A 23,569-nucleotide genomic window follows, 5' to 3' on the forward strand; every position below is an offset into this window, starting at 1 on the left:
CGGACAAACCTTCTGCAATCTCTCTTGCTTTTCCTTCTTTGCCTTTTGTTCTTCATCACTCTCCTCACCCTTGTTCTTCTTATGTTTCTTCTTCTTCTTTTTCATCTCCTCTTTGCGTTTCTCCTGGTGAAGCTGGGAATACGAAGGGCGATCACACAAGACATGAAAACTTGAACTCGAGGCAAGCCAAAGCACAGACAAAAAAAATTCAATTAGTGGAGAAGTCCAATACAATACGAGAATCACAAACCTCCACAAGACTCTTCACGGGAGATTCCTCAATGGCTGGAGCAGGAAGAGCGAGCAGAGGACTTGGATCTACCTAATGAAAAGTGGAACAATGAGAACACATTTTTATTACAGGATAACAGAAGACCTAATTTTATACAACATACTTGATACACATTACAATGTTTTAAACAAATGAAAATCACATCAGAGAGAAAACAAAGTGAAGTTCTTATCAAAAGCTGCATTACATAAAAAAATGTGCAAAAACGGTTCTCCATAATTACAGACTGATCAGTTTACTTCCAATCATCATCAAGGTCATGGAATCCATCATAGCTGATGTGAAATCCTTCCTTTGCTCCAACAACCTCATCTCAGAACTCCAATTTGGTTTCAGACCAGATCACTCCACCTTGAACATGCTGCTTTTACTCACCCAACAATGGATGGAGGCCCTGAATGTCAGACATGAGATCAGGGAAGTCTCTCTGGACATATGTCATGCTTTTGATACAGTCTGGCATCCTGCCTTACTCTCCAAACTGTCTGCCTACGGCATCCAAGGCCAACTCCACACATGGCTCACTGACTTATGAGCTACTCTCATCGCCAACATGTGGCACTCATCAAAATCCTTTCATCTCTCCCCATCAAGGCTGGAGTGCCCCAAGGCAGTGTCCTAGTCCCAGTCCTATTCCTGATCTTCCTCAATGATCTCTCTGACTCTCTGGAAAATCCTCTTTATCTATTTTCTGACGACTCTACCTTTGCCGTGACATCCCGCATCCTTCAAACAGGCAGGCTGCAGCCTCTTCCCTCTCTAAAGACCTTTTAAAAAAAAAAGCTGGCTGGCCAAACATTTTTAATGTCTCTCAATTCTGACCAATCTCACACTCACTATCTCCCTCTGAAAGGATCATCTGACAAACCTTCCTATCTACTTTCTTAATCCGCTTGAGAAAGTTCAGTCATTCAAATTTCTGGGTCTCACCATCAGCCATGATCTTTCTTGGGCAAACCACATTTCAAAGTTAGCCTCCAATGACAGCCGCCGACTGGGCATCCTCCGTCATACAAAGTCCTTCCTTGGCACACCTGAACTCCTATCCACCGACAAGGTGTTCATCCGCAGTTTGATGGAGTACTCCTCTCTCCTCTGGGCTGGCTTCCCTGACTCACATCTTGTTCAGCTTGGAAACCAAAGCCTTTGCAATTACCAGTGGGCCTGTTGGTCCATTGGACCAAGTTTCCATTGATCTTCACGGCCTTGTAGCATACCAGTCCGCTGCACTGCTCAAGCATCAACTTGCCTTTCACCAAACCCAGATGTGCTCAGATCAGGGGGAGGGGGATTATACGTTTGTTATTATTCTTGCCAAATGATATGACGATTATCATTGTTGTTAATATTATTAAAATTCATTAATACTGTGTTTGTGGGGTGGATGGAGGAACTTCAGAGTAAAGGAAGGATTGTATCGAGTAGCATGGCCGGTGGACGTGTTGGAGACATCTCAATGTAAATTAAGTCAGGAAATGTGAGCTTAAGTATTAAACAACCGAGCCGGACATTACCAAGCAGGCGAAAACCCCACCTCCAGAAATGACAACTTGCGAGACCATGCCCCTGGTATGAATGATGGATGGGCGGGAAGTGAGAGGAGAGACGAGGATCAAGTCAGGATCGGTGGTCGGAACAAACAGGAGCGTGAAGGGAGGTTTTGTGAGGTACGTGTTTGGACAAGGAGGTATCGTTTTTATGGCTTCCCCTCGACACGGTAAAGAAGGCTGCACAATTCTCGTGTTCATGCTGAGGCGGATTTGCTCGTATGATGGAGCAAGACGCTAGCCATTGACTGTTCGGCTGAGTCATGTGATACCGCGCCTCGAAGCCTTGTGTTGTGCCATCGGAGAAGAAGGCGGTGCCATTTTGCAGAGGAGTGGGGTCGGCAAGTGCGATCAGGAAAGAAGCTGCACGGTGGTTTCTGAGCTTAGGTTTGAATATCACTGCCTGAACTACCTCCTGTTCGCTTCATGCCGAGAGAGAGGCTTGGCACCCTTTTGCGAGCTTCCCATGCAGGATGACGTGGTTCGACCGTCAAGTTGTAAAAGACCATCTCTCGGCATACAGCAAAGCGCCGGTATAAAAGGAGGGATTATTCTTTTATTTTATTCTGTCCCCTTGTCTGTATTCGTCTATGTGGAGGGGCCTCAAATAGGAAATTAGGTTCAGTCCACCTCATGTTTCATCACGATCCCATTTTGATTTATTTCCATAATAAAGATCTGATTTATGTCATCAAAACCTTATTTCTTTTTTATTAAGATTGCTTTTCAGGTCAGGTCAGGTGTGGGAGCATGCGCCGGAGCAGCGCATCGCTGTGTCCACTTTCCGCCGGTACTCCAGCGGCTGTCTGACCATCCCCCAGCCAGATGCCTGGCCCATCCCCATCTCCCCGAGATGCCGATCAACCTGCCGCAACCACAAGGCGCGTGGATGGCCCATTGGCCTACTCCACTCAAGACGCTCCCTTGCTGAGAGAATTTGGTGAGCAGGATCAGCATCAGGAAAATGAGCCACATGTTCATACAGCCGCAGCTGACGCTCACAGACTCTGTAGGTCACAAATCTCATTTGCGTCTCTCTCAGCAACCGCTCATTGGACACAAAGTCTGACCAGCAATAACCAAGGATTCTCCGAAGGGACCTGGTACCAAAGGATTTAAGTCTCCATCTCAGATCCCTGGTCAGAGTCCAAGTCTCACCTCAGTAGAGCAAGACTGGAAACACCAAGGACCTGAAGACTCAGACTTTTGTCCTCCTGCACAGGTACCGAGAGAGAGCCACACCCCATGATCGAGTGAATCCATGACTCCCCAGGCCATACCCAGACGTCAATTGACCTCTAGCTCACAGCCAGCAGAGACATGAATATCACTGCCAAGGAAAGTGAATCTCTCTGTGACCTCAACATCCTCACCACAAACAGGTGCAGAGAAGATAACAGCATCCAACATGTCAGTGAAAGCCTGGATCTTAGTTTTGACCCAGGAAAACTGAATTCCAGCGGCTCCAACTCCTCATACAGCACCTCGAAGGATATCCAGTTTCCGCAAACATGACTGCATCATCTGCAAAATCAAGGACAGAGATCTTGACATTCCCAAATGATGTACCGCAGCTTGATCTCTCCGACATCCTCCCCAGAATCCAGTCCATACGAGCACTGAAAAGTGTGGGGCCAGTACACACCCCTGACGAACTCCAGTAACAACTAGAAATAAGTCGAAGATGGTATCACCACATCGCACAACACTCTCAGCACCAGAGTATAATTCAGTCATCAGATCTATCAGTTTTGGTGGCATTCCACGAAAACCAAGAATCTACCAGAGGGCATTCCAATTCACTGGATCAAACACTTTGCAGAGATCAACATAGGCTGCAAGCAGCCCCCGCCAAAACTCTCGTCTGCGTTCGGTGAGGACCTGAAGAGCAAGGACACGGTCAATCATTGACCTCTGGTGTAAAGCCTGACTGCTCAAGCAGATGGTGGCGAACCGCATCAATAATTATCCGAGCAAAGACCTTGCCCAGCACTAAGAGCAGCGTTCCCCCTCAGTAATTGTTGCAGTCCTGGTGATCACCCTTCCCTTTCCAGAGAGGGACAACAAGGCCCTTCTTCCACTCAGTTTGGATGATGCCTGTGTTCCAGGCAGAGCACAGAACTGCATGCAACAACATGAGTAATACATTTCCACCAGCCTTGAGAAGTTCAGCATGGATGCCATATATCCTAGAAGAATTACCACATTTCAAACAGTTCACCGCAGCCTGTGTTTCCACAAACGAAGGTGGACCACAGTTGATTGGAGGGTCAGCAATAGGGAGCGTAACACGCCTGATATCCAGCTGGTGGATCAGCCTGGTACAGCCACTCAAAGTAACCGGCCCAACGGGCTTTCACTTCAGACTCCTGTCAAGAGCCCACCACCCTCCACTTTGATTGCAGTACACCAAGGGATGGGCTTGGAGGAACACAATGCGCAAATTCTCGTGTAAGCAGGACGAGATTCACTTGATCACAGGTGATGCTCTACCCTCTCACAGATTCCTCGCACATCGGCCTCCTTGTCCACCCTCAGCGCACGTACAGTTTTATGCCTCAATGCCCTGAACAGCTCAGCTCTGCCATTAAGCCTGACCCTGCGACTCTGGTCAATTGTATCCAATGTCCCTTGAGAGACAAAATTCTTCACCCTACGGTGAGTTCCAAGACATCCACCGGCAACATCAAGGATGTTGGTCTTGAAGGCACTCCACAACCTTCAGGATTCCCCAAAGCACCCAGATCCCCCAAATCCCCACTCAGCCTGTTTGCAAACTCCTCAGCTACCCTCTCATCTTTGAGCTTACAAACATCCAGATTCAGTTGGGATGGTACCATTCTCCCAAATTTAAGCTGCAACTTCAGAGTTGTTACCGCAAGCCTGTGGTCGGTTTTGACGAACTGAGCACTCCGTTAAACCCTGCAGTTTTGGATCATCCTCCAGCGAACATCAACCACCAGCGTTGGAATACCAAGTCCAGCGATGAGCCTGTGGGCACTGAAACCATGAACCAGCCACCCCAAGTCCATGACTTCTTGCAAAGTCAAGGAACTTGGTGCTATTCTAGTTCACAGTTCCAGACCCATGGGGAACCAATACATGCCTCATAACCATCCCCATCAGTTCCAGTCGATGCATTGAAATCCCCAAAGGTTAGAAGAGTATCTCGCCTGGGGCACTGATCAACCACAGACTTGAGCGTGAAACTACCTACAACCAGGGCACACTGGTGACATCACTGCTGTGTGACTTAGCATGGGGTTCAGTGTCGGCTTGTAGTGTACTACTTGTAGCTGGAGTTTACTAACCTAAACTGTAGTTTGTAGTATACTTGAGTGTCCCAAATGCTATCTAATAAGCCCCTGTATATATTTCAGCGAGAAGTATAGCTAGTTGTAGTATTACACTATTAGATAGCCGCGCCTGAATTGACAGGATGTGCCAGTGCGGGAGAGCCGAGCCAATGGTAACAGAAATCCTTCTCTGACAAGGTCCAGAAATTGTCTGGTGAAATGAAGGATCTGGGCAATCCTTTTCAGGAAGAATCAAAAGACCTGCTCACATTGGACTCAAAAACCATCGTGCATCCCAGTACTGCTGAACTTGTAAGGACTCACCTTGAGAAAGGTAAAGTTGCCTTCCGAGAATTTTTCAATGGTCTGGGTGACGGAGCTTCATTCTATAAGCCCATCAAAAAGAACAAAGCAGACTTCTTTCGCCAAGAGGCAGCTGCAACTTCTGGCGACATGAAGCAGCAGGTACTCAAAGATGATTGCCGTCTGTTCTCGCAACTCTTTATATCCTGCCAAGCACGAGAGTGTGACTTGCTTGAGTTTTTCCAACATGAAAATCAGTCTTTCCCTGTGGCGCTGAGTGACAGTGAGAAACTCCACACTGGACAGAAGTCGCAACTTGCAAAAATTCTGGAAGCTACAGTTACTCCTCCCAACACTAGACCAGGATGTGATGCTGTTATCATTAATGGGTCCTCTCTTGTGTATTCATTGCCGCCAAAGAGATCAAAGACCTTTGATGAATATGCTGTCCTAGATGTGGTTCCAAAGATTCAGATGTACTCATCGAATTTCGCGAGGACAGACATAATTTTTGATGTTTATTGGACTTCCAGCCTGAAGGCTGAAACAAGATCAAAGAGAGGCAAAGGGGATCGACGCCGAGTGATGGAGAAAACCAAGCTGCCACCTAACGAAAAGTTTCCTGTGAGACAACAACAAGAAGACAGAGCTCTTTGGGTTCCTTGCTGATAAGATAGTGACCATGTGTCCTGACAATGTCGTTGTTGTGACCAAAGGAGATCAGGATCTTTCCAAAAGACCCATCAGTCTTGATGGCTTAAGTCCTTGCAACCATGAGGAAGCAGACTCTAGAATCTTCACTCATGCTCTTCATGCAGCCAAGCAACAGATGACATTTGTGTTGATTAAAGCATGTGACACAGATGTTCTCGTTGTTGCAGTCAGTGTTTTTGCTACCCTCCAAGACGCAGGCATGGAAATGCTGTGGGTTGAATTTGGCCAGGGTCAGTTCATTAAGTGGTTGCCAATTCATGACATGGTGGCGAATCTTGGCCCAGACAAATCCAGTGGCATGCTGTTCTTTCACGCCTTCAGTGGCTGTGATATTCTGTCAGCTTTTCGCGGAAAAGGCAAAAAAAACTGCATGGCAGGCATGGGAGGTTTACCCTCAAGTGACTCCCGTCTTCAAGAAGTTAAGTCAGTACCCACCAGTTGTGGAAAATGCAGACTACAACGTCCTTGAGAAGTTTGTCATCACCATGTATGACAAGAACAGCACTATGGACAAAGTTGATGAGGCAAGACTGGACTTGTTCGCTCGGAAGCAAAGGTCTTATGATGCCATTCCTCCGACAAGCGCAGCTCTCATACAGCATGTCAAACGGTCTGCTTACCAAGCAGGCTGCATATGGGGCCAGGCAACAGTGTGCAAAATGCAAACTGAAAGCCCTGCTAACTGGGGGTGGCAGAAAGATGGTGAGGTCTGGCAAGTCTTTTGGACGACCCTTCCACCCATTGCCCAGAGTTGTCAGCAGTTAACAAAATGTGGCTGCAAGACGGAATGCCGAGGGTGATGTAAATGCTATCGCTTCAGTCTCAAGTGTACACAGTTGTGTGCATGCAAATGTGAGGACTAAATGATTGACTAATCCACCACGTGAATCAAAAGATAATAATTTCCTGCTGTATATGCTATATTATTCTTCATTTTTTTCTTTTTGCAAAATGTAGCGCTAAAAGAGCCTGTCATTTAATTCCGGCCATATCATCTTAGTTTTCAATAATTACGATTTTGTAAGTGCAGACATGGATTTTTCTAACTCAAAAACATACATTTCGATGCATAGAATGTTAAAATAGCATTATTCCATCAAAATTTAGCTCAAACACAGATTCAAACCACTTCAAATGGCGGCCATCTTGAAAAATGGTGGCCATTTTGTTTTTCAACGTGGGTAATGTACTTTTCTGAGAGAATAGGTCCTGGAGCACATGTATACCAAATTTGGTGCTTGTGCCACCAAGTGAAAGATTATTTCAGTAATCTGCTGCACTAATAGCTTAGTTTGGAAGGGTTTGGAGGGGCAGCAGCTCCAGATTAGTTAAAGTGATTAGTGGGGCAGTTCGGTTTGAGTTCGGTTAGGACCAAGGCCGGCCACCTGACCTGTTGCCTGCTCCTGCCGCCAACCAAGTCTGATGCCTATACCATCAGAGGCTGGCGCACAACATTTGCCGGCCCCACTTACCTGTCAGCCATGCCTTGCCACCTGTCTGTAGTCTTGCCAGTGAGCTATTTCATTGCCAGCCACACCATCACCATTTTCTGCTGTGAACCATCTGCCTTGATCACCTGTTGCTAACCTATGCCACTTGTTTATGTGCCATAAAGACCAGAAGACCCTGTGGTTTCAATTGCCATATTTTCCGGTGTATAAACCGCGGCCGTGTATTAACTGCACCCATGTTTTTCAACCTCCAAAGAAATGAATATATTGATCATTTTATTTTTTGATCTCGATCTAAATACGTTTGTACATTAACGTTGTACGGAACAAAGTGACGGAGGTATCAACATGCTTACTTCCATGTCCACTTAATTTAGTCTCACAGTCATATTCTCATTTTCAAGAAGTTGGAGAGAGAGGAGAGGATACCAAGAAGTTTTTATTTTTTTCTTATTTTTTAATATTTTAAAGAGGATTTTTTTTGTTTCTCGAAAAAGGAAGAAAAGGGATTCATACCGGTATTTCTTGTGGATTTGTGGCCCTGAGAAGGCCTGGTTGGGTTTGATGAAGTTCTTTAGCTAAACCCAAGAAAATCCTCGTCAATGCTTTCCTTGTTGAAGACGGCACATAACTTCTTGCCCGAATCAAGGTAGAGCAAGTTCCCATCGCTGTCACCGTCATTTGCAGCCTCCTCCCAAATGATGTCATCTTCTGTGCCATCCATGTTGTTGATGCAGCATTTCAGAAATTCTCACTTGATGATGTGTGACGGTATCTCCTCCCACACCTTGACGATCCAGAAGGTTAACCTTTGTCATCCTCCCGCTCTTGGTGTAGGTCTTCTCCCCACTCATTACCCAGTCAGACAGGCAATGACGTAGCCCATCCTTGAACAGCTTGTTGAGGGGCTGCAGGAGTGATGTCATCCCGCCTGGGATGATAATGACATCGGTGTTGGTCCGACGGAGCAGCACTTTGGTGTCATTGGTCTTGTGACAAACTAACGCATCCAGGCCTAGCATGTTCCGTCATCGGGAGAGACCGCCATCCAGCCTATGACTCCAGACCGTACGCATCAAGTCCTGGACCAGTCCCTCATCTATCCACCCCTTCTGCTGCGCACGAACAATGACGCCAGCTGGAAACTTGTCTTTGGGCATTGTCTTCCTCTTCAACACGACAAACGCTGAAAGCTCACCACCATTTACGGTGCAGGTGAGCATGATGGTGACTCTGTCCTTCTCATAACCAGTAGCGTCGATCGTCGCATTACATGCAAGCTTTTTTGAGGTGGATGCTCCATTATTAGACTTGTAACGGTCCTTTCCCTTCAGAGACCGGATAGCATCCGTTCGCTCGTCAAATGTAACCGGTGCGTTTTCCCTCGAACGGAGGCGGGACAATAAGAGGTGAAGCTGAGAGTGAGTTACGAGAGGTTCGGTGCATGGCTTAACATGAAGGATTCTCTTGCTGTTGTTTTTCTTATTTGCTATATTTGGAACGTGAATAAAGATATTATACACTCGATCTGCAAGTGTCCTCAACAAACACTCAAACTATTGTGAATAATTCTTCTTTTGATGCAAGATCAGGTGTTCTTCTTTTGTGTTTAATGGCGTTTTCAGAGGAGCAAGGCTTTATAGACACCACACACCTAAACTCCAGGCATCTCCGATTTTATTTATTTATTTAATTTCCACACACGGTTAACAAAACGCTGAACAAACTCTTAATCTGAACCGATTTTCAAAATTTAAACGGCAAAATTTAGCTTAACAGCAGTTCTGACTGCTAAAAAAAACAAAAGTGTTCATTTGGAATATAATTGAAATTCAGCATTGATCGTTTTTAAGACTGATTATTTTTCTATACCCATGTATTAACCACAACCCCAACTTTTACATTTTTTGCTGATAAAAAGGTGCAGATTATACAACGAAAAATGCGGTGGGCACAAGGGCCATAGTTTATGAGCCACATGGGCGATGGTTTATTATGGGCCACATGGGCTGAAGATCCTCCATTTATTGGGCCACTCGCTAATTATTGTGGATCATGAAGACCGACGACTCATCTTATTGATAGGCCACATGGGTCCTGTTTGTGCAATTTTTGAGGGCCCCCTGGCCCAAAATAACTCCAGTTGTGGAGAGGTCATTTGGGCCATTGGGGAGTACCAGGTGCTGAGAAGGCTTTGTGGTCATCAGGGGACACTTGTTGCGGCGGGACCCAGGGCCCCGATCGACAGCATTGGGGGAGGGTCTGATACCAGGTAAGAGGGGCCAGTCATTCATAGACTTCATAAACTCTGCAGAGAAAGAAGAAAAAGTGCTCCTGGCACATCTATCCCTTTCCCAACCACACAATATTGTTTTAAAATTGCATTCGGATTTAGTGCTGGATTTTGGATGTGTATTCGCGGATGAATGAGTAGCCTTAGAGGAGTGATGCATTGGACCAGGAATTGAACACCAATTTTTTTTTAATTTTATTGTACATGCGGGTTTTTCAGACGAGGGTGGGAAGTAGTCATGTATGGTAAATGGGGTCATGCCTCGCATTGCTTCCTCTTCTGAGCACAGCCTCAGGAGAGGCTGAAGGAAGAAGGTGGGAGTATTGTTGTGGGAATGGCTCTTAGGGGATAATGAACACACACTATAGAGCAGTTATGTCCTTAAAAAGTGTTTTAAAATAAGCGCAAAGTAATTAAATGTGACATCATATGTGTGTCGCTTAGGCAATAGATGGACACCGTGCGCCCACCCCAGTGTGTGTGTGTGTGTGTGTGTGTGTGTGTGTGTGTGTGTGTGTGTGTGTGTGTGTGTGTGTGTGTGTGTGTGTGTGTGTGTGTGAAAATCTACATTCCATTTGAGCCTTATTTCATGTCTTTACCTTTGTTATTCTTCTACAGTCTGGGGAGGCCGCCAGGTACCAAATTCAGGTGGGAAAACCTCCTCCAAGACTGCTGCCTTGCAATTTGGGTGAAAGGTCAGAGAAGGTGTTCGCCACACCCACCAGCCGAGTTACAAGCCAATGGGGAGAGGGAGGGTAGGGGTGGGAGTAGTCACCAGTGACAGTGAGCGAGGGCATAAGAGGTGGGTACAACCAGAATTGGAGTGGAGAACTCATCAGACGCAATGCTGGGAGGTTGCCAATATAGAGTTTGGAAAGTGGAAGCCACGCTTTTGTTCGCCACACTCCTGCCCAGCCAACGACACTCCCCGTCCAGCTAAGCTGACACCACGCCCACTCCGCAGAGTTGTTCCTCCCTCATTTTGCACCAGTTCAGGAATGATTTCCACACACAAGCAGGGCAACCTTGAAACAACTTGACAGTTTTGAAAACAACGCCCTTCGCGTCTCATGAATTTCCCCAGTCTATCAACTGTTATACGAGTGAAGGCCTTAAGGACTTTGTTCACTGAGCATCTTCTGGTCATTCGTTTGATTCGTGGGCGAGTACAGGGTTTTAATCATTGTTAAACTGTTTTGCTTGAGCCTGGTGTTGGCTTAGTGGTTAGGGTGGTGGCTTGGGATCCCAGGGTCCTGAGTTCAAGCCCTGTTGGCTGCTGAATTAACACCAGGGGGTTGACTCAGCCTGTCATCCTTCCGAGGTCGGCGAAATGAGTACCAGTGTACTGGTCCCGGTGTATGCCCCGGTAAGAATAGGTGTACCATATCCCTGTGTGTCGTAAGAGGCGACCAGGGTTGGCGTCAGGAAGGGCATCCGGCCATAAAACATTGCCTCAAGAAAAAGCCCAACCCCTGCACAGCAGGGAAAAATGGCTGTAAAAACGGTCATTTTTTTTTTTTTTTAACTGTTTTGCTCTTTAATATTCCCACCCTTCGTGCTGTACAATACATTTTACAAACCTCACTTGAATGCTCTTTTTTATAGTCGTTGAATCGTCCTGTTTTAGGCTTGAATCATTTCTCGTGACCATTCCTACCATGCTTATCTACTTTTGGAGTAACATCTCTACATCCTCTTGCGTTAAAAAAAAGTTTTTATTTATCGTTTCGTTACTCTTTAGAAATATATAGATGTTCTACAACTGATTTACAAATATTGTAGTACAAACATTGTAGTAGATGTGCTCACATTGTAATGGTACTCTACATACTTTATAGTTGTTGTTGTTGTTGTTGTTCGTCTTTCGGCTGCTCCAGTTAGGGGTTGCCACAGTGGATCATCTGTTATGATCCGCATACTGATTTGGCACAGGTTTTACGCCGGATGCCCTTCCTGACACAGCCTTGGTCGCCTCTTACGACACAGGGATAAGGATTGGGTTTCACCATGATTCCGAGCTGCCCTACGCCCTCTCATAGCGCGGCCCAGCGCAGAGCGCCCGTCCTCAAGCGATCCTCCAACCCAAGCCTCCGAGTAGCCGGATTACAGGCGCACGCCACTACGCCCGGTACTCTACATACTTTCTAGACAATGTAATATTTTAAATAGTACGTACGTTCTGTCACCGACTTTCTGATAATATTCCACCATTAACCACACTCATATGTTGGCCCTAGGGCCGAGGGCAAATGTGTTGAGTATGTTCCCGACCCTGCCAGGCTGATTTAAAGTCATAGTCCCACCCACCCCTCTGATCCCTTCACAAAGGAATGCAAAGGCAAAAAAAGGAGAGAGAGAGAGAGAGAGAGAGAGAGAGAGAGAGAGAGAGAGAGAGAGAGAGAGAGAGAGAGAGAGAGAGAGAGAGAGAGAGAGAGAGAGAGAGAGAGAGAGAGAGAGAGAGAGAGAGAGAGAGAGAGAGAGAGAGAGAGAGAGAGAGAGAGAGAGAGAGAGAGAGAGAGAGAGAGAGAGAGAGAGAGAGAGAGAGAGAGAGATGTAAGTGGAAGAAAAGGGAGACAAGGGAGAAAAGAGATGAGTAGAAGAGGGAAAAAAAAAAATCAGATGCTTCCAACTCGAGCTATGGTCTGTCAAAATGATTTTCAAAGAACACATTACCTTTGACCTGTTGAACTCAAATGTGAATCAGTTCATATTTGTCACAGTCCATTATTTTTCCAAGTTTGGTCGAGATCCCTTCTCTGGTTCATAAGTTGTTGTGGTAACAAAGATTTTCCATTAAAGGTCACAAGACCATCGACCTTTCAAACTCAAAATCTAATCAGTTTATCTTTGTATCACAGTTCATACTTTAACCAAGTTTGGTTGGAATCCCTTCAGTAATTCACAAGTTATCATGACAATGAAAATCTGCAATGCACACATGGACAGACGGATGCACAACCGGATGGACAAACTAAAAACAATGACTGCGGAGGCATACAATGTCAACGTGAGCCAAACAAACAAAAATGATAGACTGAATAAATCAAGACAGAGGAAAGCCAGAGAGAATTTGACATGGGTACAAATAAAGAATCAGAAGGACAGCAGAAGGAAGTCGAATTCTTACCAGTGCATTACGCCCAGCTTCTCCTGTGCAATAGGACTGCTTGACCAGAGAATGACAGCATTTGTAACCCCACTGCCCAACGCGCCAATATGATCCCCACACGGCCTGAGGAGGACAAAAGAAGAAACCATGGATAAATATTGAACCAAAAATTAATCAAAAGGAAGTTAAGAGTTGAAAGGTTCAAAAGATTGTGAGGATGAAACAGAGAGCATATGACAAAAAGAAAGTTTTATGGAATTAAAAAAAAAAAAAAATAGGTGCAAAAATAAAAAGGGTACGGGAAGAAAAGAGCAAAGAGAGACTTGATTTGTGGTTTCCGCGGGACTCAACTTATATACAAAACCCAAGGATAAGCCATGAAGATGAAAATGGACCTGCACTGTTTAATGTTTTATTCGTCTTCCTGCGTCACCTTGCGCATTGTTTAGAGTGCGAGTGCTGTTCCAAGGCCATGGTCATGCGTGCTCCTGGTTCAACAGTGTGCTCATAATTTGTCTGCAAATCTCATTCTATTTTATTCTTATCCCCCTTCCTATACACTCCCCATTCCAATGATACTTCACCAAAGAATAATTTTTACCCATAACCCATTTTCCATGCCCCATCACATTCATACGGCCCCGATTTTCACAAAGCTTTCAACAGCCCAACTTCTTTACCCCATTTTTGATGTTGTATATTTGTAAATCGCCAGCCTTGAGATTCGGAAACAGAACCCGATTTGCTACGAATCGAAGCACCTGCTAATTAACCCCACCGTGCCCACCACTTCAACTCCCATTCCTCTCCCTTCCCTAAACTATGGATGTCTAACATTAGAGTCTGTTCTCACGTCACAGATCTCCCATTAAATGTTGTTACAAAGTATTCCTTCCTTAAGAAGGAAGGCGAATAAAGTTGTTACAAAGCTCAACAGAAATATTCCTTCCACAAAATGGTAACTGCCCTGTCTTCACACTGGCACTCTTCCACTTTGTAATCCATGCCAAGGTTGTGGTTCTCCGAACCACCAGGAATACCTCTGGCTTCACAATCTTCTCCAGAACCACACGATCTTCATTTGCATGGCATATTATCCATCAAGCGATGACGGATCCATATAACCCTCTTTCTTTGCCAAAAATTAACAACTACCCATTCTAACTCTCTCTCTCCTTTCCCTGTGACCGTTTCAACTGCCAACATGCCAGTTGGCAAGGAGTGGATTGCACAACAAGCAACCATCGCATTGGTGTGAAGGTCTTCTGGGGTGTCTGACCGCATTCATGAATTTCCAAACCCGTATCTGTATGAATGATGTGTCCTCCCTCCTCGACCTGGTTATCACAATCTAACCATCCACCCTCTCATGTTGCTCTTCTGACCACGTTTTCGTAAAAATCAAAATCTCCATAGCCATTGTTCAATAGCTGCTGCAGCACCGCAGTCTTGACTGCGAAGGACTGCTGTTTGCCCTCTATCGAAAAAAAAAAAACCTGTCTTCGAGCTACCTTGTACCTGATTACGACTCCATCGGGAGTGCTTTTTACAGAACCCTACTAGGTTTATGCCATCTCATCTGCAGGTATCCTGTCCAAACTCTCAGCCCTCATACAGTCATGTGGCGAGACAGTTCCAATAAAGCGGACTGCTTTCACAACATTGAAGGTGAACCTAACCAAGGGCAACCTCAAGTAAACATCTTTGAAGGGGAACACTCAAACCGGAAAACACGAGATCAATCTCAATAAAGGCTGAACTTCCTAACCTGTGTCTCTTCCCTTAAATACATGCTAGCACCTTGTTGCTCATCTCCAATGTATGCTCACCCTCAATCCCTTACCTCACCAGAAATAGCTAACCCTAACACCTCTGTTTGTGACTAGGGAAAAAAATGTCTGAATTGTGTTCCTCTTCAAAGTGTACCCAAACCCTTCTCTGTCCAGAGCTTACCACTACCCCCACCCTCCCCCTCAAAACGCCAAACACATCATAGACTCTTGGGTTTTTCACCCAATAGATGGCACAGAAAATTGACCACTTTCAACCCTGCCTCTGTAATGGACAACTTGGCATCTGCGTGTGTTCATTTCTATTGTGGTTTCTACATGAGCCTTGAAACCTATAAAAAAGGAGCGGAAAGGAGTAATGGGACATTACAGAAGAGGCTCTCATAGTCTACCCGGGGCAGGTCCCTGATGGGCCCTGCTGGCTTGTCCGAAGAGTGAATCCAGTGATCGCTTGGCTATGCTAGGGGTTGTGGTCTGTCTAGCTGAAGCGTTGGCACCACAATGTTGAAAAGCTCTTTCATGAACTTCTCTTTTGATAAGCCAGACACACCAAGTCCTCTTTCCCAGCATAACACACCAAGCAGAATGACCCACAACCAGAACTAACAGGAACCAAAGCCGCCAGGAGCACAAGACCATCAGGACCCAAGAACATCAGAGGCCAAAACTTGACCCTGTGCCCCACCTTTTATCCCCTCTTTAGCCCCAACTACAGTGTCTTTTGATCTGAAAATACAAATGTGGGGATGGGGTGAAGCTAACTCCCAGGCCCCTCGTTCCTTCAGGCCACCTTGGTCTTGATTGGCACCTTCAGGCCTCTACTAGAGTGTCTTTAGATCCGATTCCGCAAATTTTCAGCACGCCACAATCTAGGTCACGCTCTACGATCCTGACATCAATCCATAGATAACATATAGGGACAGATTCGGGAAAGCAGTATTTAACAATCACACTGGAATGGTGGGTGAAGAAGCATTACATGGGGTTGGGAGACACGTCTATCTTTTACACACTAGAAAATACAACCCGTCGCTTCTTTTACGGGGGGGGGGGGGTATTAAGGAAGGCGGGGGGTGAGACTGGGAGGGAAGGGAGAGAGAGGAAGAGAGGAGAAGGCAGGAGAAGCTAGGAAGGGGGAATAGCGAGGAAGGGGGGAGGTGGGGACAGCTATGCCTCACCAAATGTTGCTATACTGTGGGAGGGAGGGAGGGATAAGAGAGAGAAAGAGAGAAAGAGAGAGAAAGAAAGAAAGAGAGAGAGAAAGAGAGAGAAAGAGAGAGAAAGAAAAAAAAAAGAAGAGAAAGGCGAGGGGTGGAGGTGGGTTTAGTAAAGAGAATGATGTGTTATGCTTAATGACCAAATAAAACACACACACACACACACACACACACACACACACACACACACACACACACACACACACACACACACACACACACACACACACACACACACACACACACACACACACACACACACACACACACACACACACACACACACACACACGTCAGAACAGCTGTACACACAATGACACAACACAGTTTGTAATGTAATCCGCTGGCACATCTGCAAAAACTTTGATGTCCCAGTTCCAGAACATTTGTGGGAACATGAACCAAAAGTAATCACTGAAAACATGGAAGGACCTTCCGCTCACGTACGAACTAATGATCCCATCGAGCGTGAACATCAAAAACAAAGCGTTTTGATCACACATCACACTTATGTACAAAAAAGAGAAGAAGGCAATGCTAATTGAGGTGTCAATACCAGAAATTCTTGGACTAAACGATGCAGAAATCAAGCAAATGACCAAACACGAAAACCTTGAGAATGAATTGAGAAGATCCTGGAAGCTGAAGAATGCCAAGGTTGTACCAGTGATAGCTGAACCTGCAGGATTGATGACAAAGAACCTCAGAGATACTAAAAGTAGGGGCACTACCCATAGGCGCTCACCTGGTCGTGGCTGGATAAGATAACCAAGCAACCACTGGTAGGCATGGATGACCCACAAAATATATAATGGAGAAGAAAGTAAATACCTATGGATGTTTTTTTTTTAATGCCATGAACAAACATTGGTACATCACAGGTGATAAAGGTTGTGATCAAGTTTCATCGAAATTGTGTGTGTGGCTTAAGAAAAGAAAGCAAATACATATTTTGGGGGGCAAACCCCCCACTGTAGAACACCTTGGACTCTACATTTTTTAATGTCGTGGTGAAGATGGTGGTCAAGTTTAATTGGAATTGCGTGTTGTTTCTCAGAAGAAAGCAAATGCATATTTTGGGGGGCAAACCCCCTCCCCCCATAGACCTTCCTCGACACCAATTTTTACCTCCGCCACCTAAGGTGAAGGAGGTTATGTTTTCACCCCTTTCTGTCTGTTTGTCAGTTTGTGCACAGGACATCTCAAAAAGTTGTGGATGGATCCGGATGAAATTTTGTGGACAGGTTTGGTGTGTGAAAAGGAAGAACTCATTAGATTTTTGTGAAGATCCGTGGTGGTGACGATCTGGATCCGGATCAGACTATGAGAATTTTTTAAGTGATTCTTCACCATCGAGAGATGGGGCCAAAACCGATATATAGCACGATATCTCAAAAAGTTGTGGACAGATTCAGACAAAACTTGGTGGACAGGTTGGGTGTGTCGCAAGAACAAATTTATTCAATTTGGGTGAAGATCCAAATCTGGGATCTGGATATGAGAATTATTTAATTTTAAAAGTGATTCTTCACCATTGAGAGATTGGGCCAAAAACAATATAGTACTGTATAGCATGATTTTTCAAAAATGTATTGGACCCAATATGTTCTCGTGGATCAGGCATTGCATGGCGAAGGTACTGGATGTGCTCCACCGAGTGCCCTTCTAGTTTTTAATGTTGTGAACAAACTTTAGGACATCATGAGTGATGAAGGTTGTCGTGAAGTTTCATCGGAATTGGATGTACTGTTAAAGAAGAAAGCAAATACCTCTTTGGGGAGGCAACCCACTCCCCCCCCCCCACCGCCACCGTAAACTCCCTCTGTAGACCCCTTCAGACCCCGTTTTTTATGCCGTCACGGGTGATGAAGGTTGTGGTCAAGTTTCATTGAAATCGTATGTGTCGTTTCTGAGAAGAAGTTGCAAGTATTTGCGGACGGACAGACGGACGGACGACGCGCCATCCCAGAAGCTCCCCAGAACTAATTTTCAGGTGAGCTGAAAACCATCCCTGGGAATATTATTACAAACAAACTACAGTTGGAAGCTGTCCGGGGCTCAGTGACAATCCTGAAGAGAGCCCTCGCACAGAAAACTTCACAGCTTGGTCCATGAATGGTGACCCCTTACTGAAATGAAGGTGGATGCTTTGAACCCACCCTAGAAGGACTCCATTCCACATTCTGAAACCCGCATATGTAGATAGCAATCAATGACACACACACACACACACACACACACACACACACACACACACACACACACACACACACACACACACACACACACACACACACACACACACACACACACACACACACACACACACACACACACACACACACACACACACACACACACACACAATTTTGCAGGAATCGGCAGGTTGGAGTCAGTGCGATTACCGACTACAGTTCGTAATGGATACAACCCAGAAACCTTGAGTAGCTTTCACCGAAAAACAACGTTACATTAACATAGACGTTTCAGGGTGATGATCACAAACATTATTCGTTTTAAACAGCTTCGTGTGATGGGTGGAAAATAAATTGGCTCGGTAATTTAGAAAATACGTCAATACTGCAAACGGCTCAGAAATCACGCGTTATCAAATATATTTTACAATGAAACTCACAAAGAGTTACAAAAAACTCACAAAAAGTTTGCAAACATTACTGCCCTGCATAAAAAAGGTACAAAAACAGATCCCTGCAACTACAGACCAATCAGCCTTCTGCCAATCATCAGCAAGGTTATGGAATCCATCATCACTTCAGACATGAAGTCCTTCCTCTTCTCCAATGGCTTGATTTCCGATCTTCAATTTGGTTTCAGACCAAGTCACTCTACCCTGGATATCCTGCTTCTGCTCTCCCAACAATGGATGGAGGTCCTGAATGCTGGACATGAAATCCGAGCCATATCCCTGGACATATCACGTGCTTTTGACACAGTCTGGCACCCTGCCCTACTCACCAAACTCTCTTCCGATGGTATCCAAGGCCATCTCTACTCATGGCTCGCAGACTTCCTCTCCTGTCACAGTCAACGTGTGGCCCTAAATGGAGTTCTTTCATCCCCTCTTCCTGTCCAGGCTGGAGTTCCTCAAGACAGTGTTCTGGGCCCTGTTCTTTACTGGTTTTCCTCAATGATCTCTCCAACTCTCTGGAAAATCCTCTATATCTCTTTGCTGATGACTCCACCCTCTGCCATACCATCTGTCATCCCTCAGACCGTCAAGCAGCAGCTTCTTCACTCACTGCAGATCTGGGTAAAATCACAAACTGGTCCAACACGTGGAACATGTCTTTCAATCCGAACACATCTCACACTCTCACTAGGTCTCTCCGAAAGGACCGTTTAGAAAACCCCACCATCCACTTTCTCAACAATCCTCTGGAATAAGTCCTTTCTTTCAAACCTCTGGGTCTCACTATCTGCCATGACCGTTCCTGAGAAAGCCACATTTCAAACGTCGCCTCCAAAGCCAGTCGCCGACTGGGAATCCTCTGTCATGCAAAGTCCTTCCTCGGCCCACCTGAGCTCCTGACCACTTACAAAGCTTTCGTCCGCAACCTGATGGAGTACGGCTCTCCCCTCTGGGCTGATGCTCCTGCCTCTCACCTTTCTCAGCTTCACGCTGTGGAAACCAAGGCATTTCGGATCATTGGCATCTCCCGCGATAAGGCTGAGTCTTTGGGCCTCTCACTCTCTCCCCGCAGGCTGGTCGGTGGTCTTTCTGTCTTCTACCGTCTCCTCTCCAGCTTCGCTCCCCCCCCCCTGCTCTCTCTGGGATTTGTCCCCACCACATTTTGCAGGGCGCTCAAGGTCTGCCAAAAACCATCTTCTGGTAAAACAACCAAAACCACGAATCACTGCTCACCTTCACTCTTTCATTCCTCTTTTTTCTGCCTTTGGAATAAACTCCCTCACTCTATCCAATCCCATTGTTCCCTCCAGGCCTTCAAAACAGCTGTTCACCACCACGACTTATTATCCCCCATCCAAATCCTCGATCTTTTCTTCCCCCGATAATCCACCCAAGCCCACCTCCTTCAATTCCCTGCTTTCCTTCCTGAAAGTCCCTGTAATGTCCATCTTGTAATGTCCCCATGTTCCCCACCCCATCCCTCTCCCTTCCACAAAACTCCTAATGTCTCTGTTCCCCACTGTTTTGTCTTTCCTACTCCCGCCCCTCTTGTCTCATGCCCCCCTTGCTGTGCGTTGTGTATTCGCTCTCATACGAGCCTCGACAAGCTATACAATTTTTTTTTTTTTAAATGAGAAACATATAACCTTTGTAAAGAAATCCGATAACCAAATGCTTTAGAAACAGGTGCGAGAACAAAGGAAAACCTGAAAGAACCTCCATAAGATACAGGATTAAACTTTGCCATCACAGCACCCGTAACAGGCATGGCATGTCCACACACCTGCAGAGTCCGTTCAGATCCAAATCTACCCATATGTACCAGGTCCATGTGTGCTGTATTCGTAGCTCTACCCTCTAGTAAATGTCGACTGCACATCCTGATCAGGACATGAAATGTACTGTACAGCTCGGAAAGTGGCTTAAGCACTCCAACAGAACGCCTGGCTTGGCCAGTGATTACCAATTGCCATTGTTCCAACTATGCATCCGGAAATGCCTATGCAATGTCCGAATTGTACAAATCAACACTTTTTGGCGAGTCGAAACTGCTGATACTTTCAAATCTGAAGTTTACATCCAGGCCAAAAAAACATGGCGGCTTCAGACCCCAGTGAGGTTACCCAGGAAACACCTTATGACCCCAGAGAACGAAGTGGCCGAGGATCGCGTGATGAAGGATGTTATTAAATAAGGCCGTTAATTATCTTCAAAAGGGGTGTTGTAATTAACCCAAACACCCAATTTTCACTCTTGCACTTCCTTTGAGTTTTCTTGGTGTGCATGCAGTTTCAGGCTGCGAGGTTTGATAGTTTTGGAGTTATGGAAGAGACACATACACATTGCCTTTTATTAGTATAGATTTATGTTAATATTTTGTAATGCTAGCAAATCGCCCATAACGGAAACAGCAAACTGCGTATGTAATTGCCGGAAAAAAGGACCCCTGTGGACTGTGCCGTCATGGATTGCAAAAGCAGGTGATTAAGTACAGTGATTCACTCAATGAATTGATACTTTCTGCACATTCCATAATTTTTTCTTCACTCAATATAATCGTCCGAACAGTCTAAAAAGTTAAGTGTAATGCTTTGCTTCAATAAATACACTAAGTTATAAAAATCGCTAATTTGTTTAAAAAAAATTTTTTTTTAATGTTAAATGTTAAAAAAAATAGCGATTTCGACACTTATTTTGTTCACCAGATCCGATTCTCAAACCCGACATAACATTTCGATAATATTGTTGCGGTTCTGGAAACCGCATGCCTCTAAGGCAATGGCACCAAACATACAGTGATCCCCAGACAGTTATTTCATTAGTACTGTACAGTAAGTCCTCGCTAACCGGAAGTTGGCATATCGTAGTTTCGATTATTCGTAATTTAGTTTTAATGACCAATTTTTCAATTATCGCAAACATTTTATGCCTATCGTAATGTCATTGCAAGGAAAAACGCAAAAAAAGTTTCAAACTGCCTGCACAAAACAACAATCACACAGGATGAGCATAAACACACTTTCACTTTACTGCGCATGTACTGTATGCTGTACTGTACATATTCTCTTCACGCTCGCCTGCATACCTTCCAGTATGAATCCCAAGCGACCAGCAAGTCTTTTGCCGAGCACACCTCGTTTCAAGAGACAACGAAAGGCTGTCACATTGAAGGTGAAATTGGATATAATTAAAAGACATGAACGAGGTGAAGGGACAACGGAAATCGGCCGCGCGCATGCAATCGCTGCATCACCTGTACATTCGATCGTTCAAAGTTCGGCAAAGATAAAGAAAATATCACAGATTGCGACCAGTTCGAGTGCAACGACACTAACGAGAATGAGAGATGGTGCCATGCACAACATGAAGCGTTTATTATGTGTGTGGATAGAAGATCAAACTAAACGTCGCATGCCTTTATCTCTTGCTGTGATACAAGAAAAAGCGCGTCGTCTGTTAGGGCATTGACCCACGATTATGTGATCAATTACTTCTCCAATCATGTTGAGAAGTATCTCCAAGGAGAACATCATTGACAACAAATCTTTGCTGCTTGTAGACAATGCTCCTGCCCATCCTCAGCAAATGGAAGACTGGTGTGAAAACGTGCAGGTAGTATTTTTACCACCAAATACTACCTCACTTTTACAGCCTATGGATCAGGGAGTTATTGCTGCTTTTAAAGCCTATTATGTTAAGTATACCATGCTGCAGCTTATCAAAAAAACTGATGAGGACAAGCTATCAATCAAGGAGTTTTGGCGAACATACAACATAAAAATGGCTTTGGAAAACATGAAGGATTCATGGGCGGAGGTGAGTGCTTCCACAATGAACGCTGTGTGAAAGAAAGTGTGGCCCGAGTGTGTCCACAATTTCACGGGGTTTGCTGATGTTCCGTTGATTACAAGTCAAATTGTAGACCTGGCGCAGGAGGCTGGTTTTGAAGAGGTTGACGAAGAGGACGTGGATGACTTACTGGAGTCTCATGCAGAACCCTTAAGCAATGAAGATCTGATGGAGTTGGAACAGCAGTGGGCTCTTGAGGAAGAAGAAGATGCTGTGACACCTTCATCCGAGCATCTCACCATGAAAAACCTCAGCCAAATCCTCAGCTCGTTTGAAAGTGCCATAGAATTTGTTTTTGAGCAAGATCCAAATCTTGAAAGGAGCACTGATTTTAGCTGTGTTGTCAATGATGCCCTTTGTTGCTACAAGGAACTTTATGCAGCAAAGAAAAAGAAAGCCATCCAGCCCACTCTCCATGCATTTTTCCAAGCCAAAAGATGCAGCACCAACACCATCCACCATCCAGGATGCTCCTTCAACCAGCTGCCAAGAGACCGTTCCCACTGGTGAAGAAAGTGACAGCACAGTGTCAAGTGAAGAGGGGGACGATTCTGCCACTCCGCAAGTGTGACTTGTCCACCGCAATCAACTCCTTTCCTCCAGCCTCGGGGTAAGTCGCCACGACTCGAGGAGTGTGTTTTGTTTATTTGTGTTTATGTCCAAAAAATTCCGAGCCAAAAACACATCCCCCCTTTAACACATTGGTTTCTATGGGAAAATATGTTTTGTTTAACACAGTTTCGCTTATCATAAGGTTTTCCAGGAACGCAACCCTTGCGAAAAGCGAGGACTTACTGTATATGTCCAGTTAGAGCTACTCCTCATGTCTAATGGGTCAACGGGACGAAGTGCGTTGTGTGGGTCTCATAGTTAACCTCCGCTCTCGAAGATGGACAGAGGTTACTGTTTTCACCCGTCTGTTTGTTTGTTTGTTTGTTTGTGAACAGTATTACGGCAAAACTCCTGGAGGGATTTCGACGAAACTTGGTGGGGGTGGGGGGGGTTAGGTATGGTCCAAGGATCATGCCATTAGATTTTGGACTTGGGCCAAAGTCCAA

The 23,569-nt window shown here is 45.3% G+C and overlaps 1 protein-coding gene across 1 annotated transcript in view; it reads right to left on the reverse strand.

Annotated features, from left to right (window-relative positions):
• The window catches only part of SLU7 (spliceosome associated SLU7), a 60,225-nt gene that overhangs the window by 1,421 nt on the left and 35,235 nt on the right, over positions 1 to 23,569 (reverse strand). The window contains exons 11-13 of the mRNA XM_085871235.1: positions 13,024 to 13,128; positions 251 to 322; positions 10 to 132 (exon numbers count right to left, since the gene is read on the reverse strand). Coding sequence (XP_085727361.1) covers positions 10 to 132; positions 251 to 322; positions 13,024 to 13,128 — 300 coding nt within the window. The remainder of the gene's footprint in view (positions 1 to 9; positions 133 to 250; positions 323 to 13,023; positions 13,129 to 23,569) is intronic.

This window comes from Eptatretus burgeri, chromosome 2 (assembly GCF_056783735.1).
Source record: "Eptatretus burgeri isolate ZD-2024b chromosome 2, Ebu_testis_v1, whole genome shotgun sequence".
Lineage (NCBI taxonomy): Eukaryota > Metazoa > Chordata > Myxini > Myxiniformes > Myxinidae > Eptatretus > Eptatretus burgeri.